The 13,450-nt window shown below is 31.6% G+C and overlaps 1 protein-coding gene across 2 annotated transcripts in view; it reads right to left on the minus strand.

Moving 5' to 3' along the window:
* Nucleotides 1–1,258: 1,258 nt before the first annotated feature.
* Nucleotides 1,259–13,450, minus strand: part of LOC126880168 (UDP-N-acetylglucosamine transporter-like) — a 54,897-nt gene continuing 42,705 nt past the window's right edge. For both annotated transcript variants that reach the window (XM_050643926.1, XM_050643925.1), the window contains 2 exons: nucleotides 11,063–11,322; nucleotides 1,259–7,154 (listed from right to left, as the gene is read on the minus strand). In XM_050643926.1, the coding sequence (XP_050499883.1) occupies nucleotides 6,773–7,154; nucleotides 11,063–11,322 (642 nt within the window). In that variant the 3' untranslated portion in view covers nucleotides 1,259–6,772. The remainder of the gene's footprint in view (nucleotides 7,155–11,062; nucleotides 11,323–13,450) is intronic.

Consider the following 13,450-nt stretch of genomic DNA (forward strand, 5'->3'; position numbering starts at 1 on the left):
CGATTCAATATTCCTATTTTTAAGTAGTGGGGGGGGCTGACTCAGCCCCCCCCCCCCACTAGGGTATTAAATTCCTGCTCAGTGGAACGAGCTCAAAATTTTTAGTTTGCGGAATATGAGAGCTCATAAATAGCTCATAAATCAGGGCTATTTGTTTTTTAATTTTTGCAAGTGGGGGGGGGCCAGCTCAACACGGGTGAAAACATGTTATTGTGTAAGAAAAATATAAATATTGCAAATTGGAACATCACTCTGACCATCGACACAATAGGATTTTTCAATGATTCTCATTTGTTTCGAGCTTCTCTCATATGTCGTATATTAATATTATACACGGATTATAGGACATATGACAGAAGCCCGAAACAAATGAGAATCGTTGAAAAGTCCTATTTGTGACGATAATATAATTTTATCGTCTAGAAGTCTAGAGTACGCCAATGAATTAAGTAAAACGTGTTTTTGTACCGTCTTGTACAATATAAAAGTCGGATCGAAAAGCCTAGTTGATTATTATTCTTGGAGCGTTGATCGAAGAATAATAAACAACAGCGAGGTACAAGAGGTGAGTTTATGTAGGTAGTAGTTCCCGACCATTTTCCTATTACCTATCCTTATACGAGAGGTGATCGTATATCCCTAATATGTCTTTTCATCTGGCGAGCTGAGCGAGATTCTCTTTCTTCCCTTTCCTTATGCATTCATGCCGTATTAATAAAAGCAATTCCTATTTCACGCGATAGTCAAAATCATTCATTCATGTACAAAATATCGTCACATCGGCCCGAACAGAAAGCTCGATGCGTAGATTATAAATATATTTTATTAACGAAATTAACGAGTAATTAAGGTTAATTATCTTATCTTTTGTATGTTTTGATTCCAAATAAAAATGTCTTAAAAAAGCGAACTCTTTTCTTCGAATGATCTAGTTACCTGGAGCAACAACGCAACGACCTCTTTACATATTGATCCACTATAATTTGAATTTCGCTTTGAATAGATAAATTAAGAATTAGGTACCTCTTATATTATCCATAAACAAAAGTGGAATTGTCGAAAGAGACTCATAGACACTGTAATAAGCAATTGCCAAAAAAATCATCATTCTCTCCTTTTTAAAAGTTTATGGATCGAAATAAGTAACTTATTTTCGTCAAAAATTTTCACTCAAAAATGGAAATTTTCTATCGCCGAAAGTAAATATGGCTAAGCAATATTTTTCTGTTTAATAGCTGAAAAAACTAACTTTTTATACTAAACAAAGTAGTATATAAAAATTATATTGGAGAATTCAATGATCAGTCTCAAAAAAACCGCTAATAGTATTTAAGAATAGCTATCATATTTTACGAGTAAACGTACGTTCCTAGTTTTTCGGAACCAGAAGTAGCAAGAAACTTCCTGCTAATTCAAATGCATGGTCTGTTTTTCTATATCTGTTGTAGTTCTGGCTTCACTAATCCTGGGGCTTTTGCTTCTTCAATTTACTTGATAAAAATGAAACAAGAAATCCCTAAATAGTAGCCTTTAAGAATTTAAGCCAAGCCCACAAAGTTATAGAGATATTAACATTGAAATTCTACATGACACAAACTTAGTTCTTAATAGATGAACGCAACATTTAACGGATTATCTAAATAAAAACTATGTTAAAGAAGGCGAACATTTATAGAAAATCAACTAAACCTACATCAGCAACTACAAATTGAAGCACCAACAAGAGAATAAGTGTCAAATGCCATCCAGAAACTTAAAAAATTATAAAGCCCCAGGAATCGACGAAATATGTTCTGAAATGTATAACAGGCTGACCAACTTTTGGCAGCAATTCATATAATAATAATACTTATATGGCAGAACAAATTGATACCAGAAGGATGGCTAAAGAGAATGATATGCCCGCTGCATAAAGAGGGTGACCAACTTAATTGCAAGACCTGGACAGGCATTGTTCTGTTAATATCTGGCATAATGAACGATAAAAAATTTCATTATTTGCAACAAATATATTAAAAACTCATGTTAAACATAATTTAATACGAAAAATGAATTTCGACTCGATTCAAGTTCTCTGTTTAACCCAGGTATGACAATACCAAAAGGCACCGCTAGGAAAATATTCCAATTTGCGGTTCAGAGAACCTGTATGAAACGAGTCTGTGTACTCTAATACAGAGTATGGCATTAGTAAAATAAGAAAATCTACAGTTTCGTTTTGATTTAAATCTGTCTCCCTCCATCCTCCGATAGTACTATTTCTAGGTCTGTTTGTTGTCAAGGAGGCTCTGAGGAAATTAGATGATAATTTAAGACAAAGATAATTTAATACGATGTCAAAATCTTGAACATTAAATAATATTTGAATTATTTTGGGAACTGCTTTGCTACTACATTGTATATGCGATTATACTCATATTCATAGATTAAAAAATTTAAAATTTCCAAAATAAATATAAAAATATTAAAACTTGATATAATTTGTTCCGTTCTATATCATAAAACAAACTAATATTCTAAAAGGAACATTACTTAACATAAAAATATATTTCTCCTGCATTGAATAAAATCTGCTGAATAGTATATGTAGTAAGTGAGCATTTTTCACTAGAATTCATACAAACTGTTTATTCCTTCAAACATCAAAACCAAAAATGATTATAATTTGATGACTGTTGTATGTTAAACCCTTAGTATATCCTCAAATATATAGGACCTTACTTTCTAACAAGTCAAGAATTTACAATACAATGACGTTATCACCTGATAACTACTACTAAGTAGGATTTTGAAAGTAGATCATATCACAGTCAATTTAGTACACAAATATTCTAAAAACGAAACTATTTTATATACTTAAAATTTAATTTACAATAAATATGTTAACTAAAATCCTTACACAGTCACATATTTGAATAATGTTGCACAAATATAATATATACTTTTACATATAAAAAAATATATAAACTATATCGTCGCTGTGAAATCAAATCGTCATAAAATTAGGTCAAAAGAAAATCCGTCCTATGACCTTAGACTGGTTTGCATAATGTTTTAATCACTACTTTGCTTAACAGAAGATAGACCTCTTAGTCGCTTCATAAACTTTAAGATGAAAAGTTACGCGTCATGTAAGTGAAACTGAATTATCTCACATCCTACATCTGAATTATTGGCAGATAATCAGTTGTCACTGCGACTTAAGTGCAAACAGTAATCACATTTAAACAAGTTATAGTGGCATATCTGCATAAATTACCCTGGACTTAGTCAACAACCTGGTTATTTGCTACCAACACTTCAACAAGAAAGACTTTCCATAATTTTATCTAATCAAATCGTACCCCTAGTGTGAATTAAACGGTAGTAAGCGATAAAAAATTAATTGCAAAATCTTTGGAACGCTCTGGTGAAAAATGTCTCTTTTTCATTTATGCCGGTTTGACTTCACAGCAACGATATGTAAAAAATAATTTTGCTGTGTTCCTGTGAGGCACAGACATCTAAGTAATCGCTACAAAGAGATCTCAAATTTTAATATTCCTTTAATAATTACAAACATCTAAGTTTGGATTTTGAATACGGAAAACTTGTGTTGGATCTCTCCGGTACACTACCGATTACCATTTTATAGCTTCGGTAGTGCAATGGACAGCATTAATTCTTGGCATGCATGAGACCCAGGTTCAAATCTTACTGGCGTCAAAACTTTAAAATTTAATTAGTTAGTAGTAGGGTGATCAAATATTAGGGCCACCTAGTAAAATTCAATTTTTTACAAAAGGGATATATAATTGAGCTATCTTCTTCTTCTTCTTTAGGTACCGTGTCCGTATTCGGACGTTGGCCGTCACCATATTTACGAGTTCTTGAAACCTTTCTCTATCGGATGCTGTGCGAAATAATTATTCTTCTACTGTGGAACCACACCATTGTCTAATATTACGCAACCATGACAGTTTATTTCGACCAATCCATCTCTTTCCCTCCATTTTGCCTTGTATTATAAGTCGAAGTAGATGGTATGTTTAGGTCCTCTAATTATATGGCCGAAGTATTCTGTTTCTCTTCTCTTTATGATTTTTATGAGCAGACGTTCTGAATTCATCATTTGAAGAACATCTTCATAGGAAGTGTGCGAAACCCACGATATATTTAGGATTCGTCGATAACACCACAATTCGAATACTTCTAATTCAGCTATGCATGTAATATATGCATGAGTTTCTTTCCATTTTATCATGTTATAACACTTTATGAAATTTCAGTGTGACTGAACGGCGTGCCCGCTGCGACGATACTGGTCGAGACCACAAAACTATTATGTCATCATGTATGCGGTTCTACAATATGGCTAGAAAAGGCGATAAATTACTAAATCTGGCGTTTTAAAAGCTGAGAACCTTTCCGTAGTTTTAAGAAGCGTCTTCGAATGCATTTAAAAAGTGATTTATTGACATAAGGTCTGATAAGGTAACTATTTAATGGGGAATTTGTTTCCCAGAAAAAAACATTAATTTTATGCAATCTGGTTTTGTATTTTAGGAGCGAAACACATGTGAATTTTAAATGACCCATATTATTTTCGTTTAGAAAAGAAAGTTAATATTTAAAATTAGCAATTAAAAAAATAATAAATGAAGCGTGTCGCTATACTTTCACAACAAAGAAGAACTAGGCAGGGCAGAATAGTATCACCATTATTATACACCATAAATTCTGACATATTGTATTCGTAGACAGGGCAAATAATAATTTACCATACATGCACTAAGTGGCGATTTCGAAGTAGTAAGACAGATTTGTATTCTGGGGCTCCCTGACAACCAACAATGCCGATAACTCCTCAGAAATCAAGTGGAAAGTAGCAATTGCCCAAACTGCAAGAACTAAATTAATTAAATTATTTGAAGACCGAACAATAACAAGGAATACTAAGCTAGGTTAGTCAATTCCCTTATTTTTCCCATTGATACCTACGCAGCTTAAACATGGACTCTCTGAACAGAACACAGAACCAACCTGTTGATTTTAAAAGAGCTTCATATAAAAGGTAAACTATTCAAAAAGTCAACCGAACATAGTTAAATTATTTCGGCCACAAAGCCAGAAGAATGAGGAATATGGAACCATTGATAGTAGAAGGGAAGGTAAAAGGTCAAAGGCCAAGAAGAAGATCTCCAACATGATGGGCAGACCAAATAAAGACTCTGGTGGGAGAATCCTCACATGAAGCTAGCGCAGGATCACACCTAATGGAAACATCAAGCTAACAATACTTAGTCATCACGTCCTGATAAGGGCTCAAGGTATCAGGAGAAGGAATATCACTATTAAACAAAAGTTAAATTTTACTAGATAGCTCTAATAATTTGATCTGGTTTGACCGAAAATTTAAATGTAATTTCTAGTTCTGATCTACAATTTGTCATAATAATTTTCCATATTTTCCAAAATGAATTTTACTCTTCAGCACAATACAAACTGTTTGGCGTACCTAGCATATACTTCTAAAAAATATATCTGATACCATTTTACATTTTAAGTCACGCAAAACCTTTGAATGAAGAATAACTTATTTCTTAAAATTGATAATAAAAAAGTTTTCCATATGGATGGAGGATTGAGGAGAAACTTTTTTATTTTGCGTTTTAGCAAAAAATGTCATTCTTGATAAAGAATGTCACAAAGACACTGCATATCTGAGACTATTAAAAAAATTTATTAAATAAAGATCGATATGTTTAAATACACTTCTCAAAGAAATTAACGCACATTAGCGATGTCTCGAATTTCCTAAACCTATTGTCTGATTAAGTGATTTTTTTAATATCTTATAGCATTATTCTTTAACAATATCGCTATAATATTGTTGCTAGACAGGCAAATTGTCATTGTATACCGGGTGTACCAATCAAACTGTGATTTTTTCTCAAAGTTCGCGTGACCCTGTGGAATATTCTAGAATTTGTAAAATACTGAAAATTAAAATCCAACTACAGCCTCATGTTTTTTCAATTTTCTGTTTTTTGATTTATTCGCTTATGTTGGACCCTAAAAAAGTTGGGTACTTTAACAACTAGCCTTGTTTTTTACCCCTTAAACTTTGCCATACTTCTTTAAAAACATTCTGTATTGATGAAAAACAAGGCTAGTTGTTAAAGTACCTAACTTTTTATTATCCATATAAGCATCCAACATAATCGAATAAATAAATAAAAACCGAATGTTAAGAAAACATGAGGCTATAGTTGGATTTTAATTTCAGTATTTTAGAAATGCTAGAATATTCCACAGGGCGACACGAACTTTTAGAAAAAATCACAGTTTGATTGGTACACCCGGTATACAATGACAATTTACCTGTCTAGCAAGAATATTATTACAGCGATATTGTTAAAGAATAAGCCTATAACATGTTAAAAAAATCACTGAAATCGGACAACAGGTTTAGGAAATTCGAGACATTAAAAATGACCAATTTTTAAGTGGTGCGTTAATTTCTTGGAGAAGTGTATTATCCTTTTGTTAGCAATGCTTACTTATTTCTGATGTATGTACAACTTAATCTTTGAACTCATAGAACAACGTGTCAGTGTTATGGTAGTAAGTTACATCAGATTTTTATGAATTGGCCCCATTAGTAATAATTACCAATATCATAAATAGATTTAAGCATTGTCAAAAAAGGTTAAAAAATAAATAGACACTGCAAGTGAAACGTGTAGGGAGATCATTTAAACATATCCGTAATCAACGAATTTAAAAAATACTAGACTTTATAAGTTGGCGATAGATCTGGTTTCTTCGGAGTGTAACCGTACAAAAAGATCGAGAATATAACGCATCCGGCGCCCGCAGCAAACTGGAAGGATAGTTGGAAATCAAATATGTATATACTAGCTATGCAGGATATAACTATAGCCAAGGATGTTGCAAAACCTTTCAGGATGTTGTCGGCGTACTTAACGACGACAGCTACGATAAGTCCGCCTGAAGCTTGCTGTAGAACTAGGAATAGTATGAATTGATCGTAGCCAAAGAAGAATCCTTGTTCCCTGATTTTGGCGCCGTCATACAAGAAGCACGAGATCAAGCCGAACGGTATTGAGCAGAAGGAGAGTTGGACGTTTCTTATCCAGACGGTGACGTCACTACCTGAAACAGAATTATTATTAGTAAAAATGAAAAATTCCAACTAGTACGTTCGCTAACGATAAAATATTGCACCTCTAAATTTTAAAGAACCGTTTGGATTGACATGAAATTTGGCATACACATAGCTAACAAGTCAAAGAAAAAAAAAGTGATATTGTGCCGATGTGTGCTTTTGCTCTGCGGGTGTTTCCCCCCTTTTCGGGGGTGCAAAATATACGTCAAAAATAAGTTCGGAAATTCATAAACTGACTACTTTTAAGCAACTTTTGTTCTATAGAATTTTTTCACCAAGTCAATAGTTCTTGAGTTATTTGCGGGTGAATATGTTCATTTTTTAACAAAATAACCACGTTTTAGACGGTTTTTAGCAAATAACTCAAAAAGTAAGTATTCTGTCGAAAAAAACATTCTTAGCAAAAATATAGCCTGTAAAAAAGTGAAAAAAACGTTGTACATATCAGGCCTCTAGACCAAGTAGAAGCATAGTTATAGATAATGAAAAATAGGTTCATATTCACCTAATTCCAAATCGAATATTGTAACGTGAAATAACCACAAAATAAAGCACGTTTTGGGAAAAACTCATTACAATTTTTTTAAAAAAGCTTTATTTTGTTTCATAAAAAAAATTCTAGCATTAAAAGTAAACAAGTTACGCTCAAAATAAAGTTGGTCCCTTTTTTGGTAAAAAAATCGGGAAAATCACCCCCTAATTAGCTACTATTTGGAATTTGGCGAATATATATATATATATATATATATATATATATATATATATATATATATATATATATATATATATATATATATATATATATATATATATATATATATATATATATATATATTTTTCATTAGCTATAATTCTGCTTCTATTAGGTCTAGGTTCTTTACAGGCTATATTTTTGCTAAGGTTTTTTTTCGATAAAATACTTACTGAATTATTTGCGAAAAATCGTCTAGAAACGTGTTTTTTGTTGAAAAATGAACATATTCATACGCAAATAACACGAAAAGTATTGACTTTGTGATAAAACTATATAGAATAAAAGTTGCTTAGAATCAGTCAGTTTATCGAATTCACTTTTATTCTTTGGCATGTTAGCTATGCGTATGACAAATTTCATGTCAATCTCAGCAGTTCTTTAAAATTTACAGCAAAAACCGTGAGTAAATGTATAATTTTTTGAGTTTTTTTGCAGTCCCGGTGCTAGGGTAAAAGGTAGCCGCTTGCAAAACTAGTATAGGCACCCTTCGTTTTTTTTAATTAGTATTTTCACAGCCACCTAAGGCTTGTATTTTGTATAACAGCATGAAAGAGTGTAAACTGCCTACGAAACGCTAATAGCCTAATAAAATAAAAAAAGTCAAAACGTAAATTCGTACAGGTTAAAACAAATTTTATATCAAAGTTTAGGTGGGTACAAAAGATATTTTCAAGAAAGTATCCAAATCATACAAGGGGATCATTGTTTAAATAATTAAAAAGGGGTCATTTTTGCAAAAAAAAAAACTTTTTTAACTGCTGAGGTAATCCACTTATCGATGAAGGTCTATGGGATATTCTTCTGCAAAGTTGAAGAGAAAATCTTTCACATAAGACTTACTAAATTAAATTTGACCCCCTATTTATTTAAATAGTTGTATATAAAACTTTAAAAACAAATTTGCCAAAAAATATTTTTAGCGTTTTAAATAAGCACTATAAAATATCTTTTTTAACAGACTAAGTTGCGTTATGTTACCAGTATTAAGCAAAAAAATTTTGGTCAAAAAATATTTAATATTTTTTGAGATATCGAATTTATTTATTAAATGTTACTATATTTTCAATTGCAAAAAACGCGGTTGTTGCCAAAGAAATATTCACCTGCTTAAGATCTCATTATTTTTATTTTTATGTATATTTTCGATAAATATATTGATAAATTCAAATTTCAATTAAACTCCCCCCTAAAATGGCATTTGAAAATTATTAAAATTTGTTTTTTTAATAACGTCGCGGGGATTAAGTATCTTGAAATGCCGTTTCAATAATTGGGTTCCTGGGAATTTTTTACTAATTAACAAAATTTTTTTTTCGTTTTTTCTTTTTTTTTCTTGGTGTTATATTACTACGGGCCCTTTTAGGGTTAAATTTTATTAAGAATGTCGAATCTCTGAGCTGTAGATTCTACACCTAAAAATATTAAGATTTAAATAAAATCTCTTAAATAAAATGTGGCTACTTACTGAGTTACAGGGTGTTTTATTTAAAAATTTAAAAATTATTTTTACCAAGTATTTTAAAACTATTTGACGTATCCTTATCATACTTGGCAGGAAGTGTAGCTATTATACACCCTACTAAATTGTGATTAATAAACGTTTCTAGCTAGTGCCAGAGTCGTACGACAGGGGATAGTGAATGATTGACCCTTCCCAAATTCTACGCCACTGAGTGAATTACTATTTTAGCGAAATTTTTCGATTCTCCTATACTTTGTATGTAAATAACTTTATTGGTATCGATAAAGTCATCAGTTTGAGAGATATTGGAAATTTAAAATGAATGAATGAATGAATCAAAATAACTATGCCGTTACATTTTTAACGTCCAATATCTCGAAAACTAATGACTTAATCGTTACCAGTAAAGAGTATATTATTTACATAGAAAGTATTAGAGAATCGAAAAATTTCGCTAAAATAGTAATTCCCTCAGTGACGTAGAATTTGGGAAGGGTCAACCATTAACTATCCCCTGTCGTACGCCTGTGGTAGTAGCTAGAAACTTTTATTTATCACAATTTAGTAGACTGTATAGTACCCACACTTTCTGCCAAGTATGATAAGGATACGTCAAATAGTTTGAAAGTACTTGGTAAAAATAATTTTTAAATTTTTAAATTAAACACCCTGTAACTCAGTAAGTAGCCACATTTTATTGAAGTGATTTTAGACCAATCTTAATATTTTTAGGTCTAGAATCTACAACTTAGAGATTCGACATTCTTAATGAAACTTAACGCTAAAAGGGTCCGTAGTAACATAACTTCAAGAAAAAAAAGAAGAGGAAAAAAGACAAAAAAATTTGTTAATTACTGAAAAATTCCCAGGAATTCAATTATCGAAACGGTATTTCAAAATGTTTAATCCCCGCGACGTTATTAAAAAAACAAATTATAAACAAATTTGAATAATTTTCAAATGCCATTTTAGGGGGAAGTTTAATTGAAATTTGAATTTATCAATACATTTATCGAAAACATACAAAAAAATAAAAATAATAAGATTTAACACAGGTGAATACTTCTTTGGCAACAACCGCGTTTTTGCAATTGAAAATAGAGTAACATTTAATAAACAAATTCAATATCTCGAAACATATTAAATATTTTTAGACCAATTTTATTTTGTTAATACTGATAACATAGCGCAACTTCTCCTGTAAAATAAGATATTTTATAGTGCTTATTTAAAACGCTAAAAATATTTTTTTGCAAATTTGTTTTTAAAGTTTTATGTATAATTATTTAAATAAATAGGGGGTCAAATTTAATTTTGTAAGTCTTATGTGAAAAATTTACCCTTCAACTTTGCAGAAAACAATCCTATACACCTTCATTAGTAATTGAAGGAACTCAGCAGTTAAAAAAGTAACTTTTTGGCAAAAATGACCCCTTTTTAATTATTTAAACAATGATCCCCTTGTATGATTTGGATACTTTCTTGAAAATATCTTTTGTACCCACCTAAACTTTGATATAAAACTTGTTTTAACCTGTACGAATTTACGTTTTGATTTACATGTAGTGTAATTTTATTTTACTAGACTATAACGCGTCTAATTTTTCGTCATTTACGTCAATTCTCCTTACAAAAATCTAAATTTATTTGACATTTTCTTATTAGAGATATGTACCTACCTTTGAGCATTTTTTCGAAATAAACCCCAGCAAAGCCCGACAAGCAGCAAGCAGCCAACGCAGCCATGAAACCGATGAACTGATTTTGCTCCATTCCATGCACGGACGTAGATTTATCATCGGTGTGGGCTAATTGCACAAGCACAATTCCACTGATGAGGGCGAAAAGTGAGATCCATTGAGTACGTAGAAGTTCCCTCTTCAGGATAAATACGGAAAACAGAGCAGTAGTAAGGATTTTCAACTGATACGTCACCTGTAATTATTAATAAAATATGTCAGTAGAGGTATTAGATAAATTAGAGATAATTTGTAGCTCTTAATCCTAAACTACATGTAAGAGAATGTATTGATATCTAGTTAGTCTAGACCAGTCCCGTGGATAAAAAAGGAGATTACGTAACCATAGGCCATTCCAACATGCTGTCAATTTTAAAATCAATCTGAGAGCGGGAGGCAAACATAGATGTTATTCTAACAGTTCTTAATGTGTTTTACACAGTTTTAGATAATTTTAGTTGCATTTATTTGTAATTTTCTTTTGTACAAGGATTAATTTAACATTTTTACTGGATAATATCAAATACTATTGACTGTAATACATCCAACTCCCACAGAAATCTGGAAGCACGTTGCAACTAGCGCGCTAGCGCCACTGTCCGCTTGAAGTGAAACTACGTTTTGAAAATGTAAAATTTGACGTAAACATTCAAATTTAATTTTATAAATTTTTGAATAACGAGCTAATTTTGCTAAATTAAATTAAAATAAAAATAGTTCAAACACTTATACAAAAACAATAATAAAGCAATTTTATAAATGTAAGTTTAGATTGCTCTGGTTATTACCGCACACCACTAGATGGCGCTATATTGTTTGCTTCCTCAAATGCAATGGGAAATGTCAAGAGTTGTATGTATTACAGTCAATAGTATTTGATAATATGCGTCATTTCTATTGTGTTTTGAAGTGTGGAATGCGAAGTAATCGTGATAAAGTTAATTTTTATCGGCTACCCTCAGTGCTACATTTTAAGCATAAGACCAACTGAACTAAATAAGTTATGATCTGAGAGACATAAATAATGGTTAAATATAATAAATCTATAAAATGTATTATAAAATGCTAAATAACTAACTACTGTACCTACAGGCAACATCTGTATTGTCTACCCACAACTTTCGAAAATATTTACTCATTTATTCACTGCTTAAAACTAAATAAAGTCGTTCAAGTACTTCTACAACTAAAAACTGTAAAAACTACACAAAATCAAAAACAAAATGTTCGCAAAATAAAGGGGTAAAAAATTTAAGAAACACAATGTCAAAAAATATAAACAAATAAACTATGTTCGTTCGCGGACCCTGTCGCGGATTTTTAGTCATGGAATGCACCACTTGTCGTCGACTATGGTCCGTTCATATATTCTTGAGAGCACAAAATTTGCCTCAAAGTCATAAAACGGTCGTAAAAGTAGTAAAATCTTAGGCGGAGGTTCCGGAAGTGTTTATTCATTAAAATTAATAAAGATTTACATTTATCTTCCTTTCCAAAACTTTTTTTTGATATTCTATTTTGAATAAAATACGGCAGTAATTAGCGTCTCGAATATTTTTTTTTCGAATTTTGTGTAGTGCGGGAGTAGATTTTTTCCATATTCCTATATACGCACATCATCATCAAAATCATCAATTTTTACACCGGTACTGTTGCGTACAGTCAGTAAGTCTGTATATTCACCAAGAGAGAAGACAGAACGTTTACCATGCTCTAGTTTCTCAGAATCCCAGAAACACTGCTCGGAACATAATCGAGAGTTGTGCCAACATGACGGGAGTAGGGGAGTCAACAATGTAGTTACAGGTTCCTATCAGAAAGAAAAAAGCATATAGCTAACCCAAATACAAACGAACAATACAGAGGAGAAGAAAAAGCCTATTAAAATTGATGAATTTGTCAAAAAGGGTATTCGAAGGAAAATTCACGGATTTTTTTTTTCAAAAAAGAAATACTTACATAGCTTAAACAAAATTAACAACTTAAACAAGATGTTATAGACGACTCGGATTTGCCTCATATCGGACGAACCAAATTGTGGCAAGTTTAAAAGAACTAAATTTCTGGTGGGAGAAATCAGACCAAAAATCACTTTTGATCGACCTGGAAGAGATAATATGTTGGCCAAGAAATTATCTAAGATTCATACGAAAATTCCGGGATAAAGGAAGGCCAATCTACTATCAGGAAGAAATGTGGGTAAACTCAGGTCATAGTCTAACAAAAATGTGGTCAGATAAAAATATATCAAGCTCCAGGCAAGCCTTTATGGAAGGTTGGTCTACTGGTATTTCCCCGCCTTCTGGTAAAGATAACAGATTAAT

This window comes from Diabrotica virgifera, chromosome 2 (genome assembly GCF_917563875.1).
Source record: "Diabrotica virgifera virgifera chromosome 2, PGI_DIABVI_V3a".
NCBI classification, from domain to species: Eukaryota; Metazoa; Arthropoda; class Insecta; order Coleoptera; family Chrysomelidae; genus Diabrotica; species Diabrotica virgifera.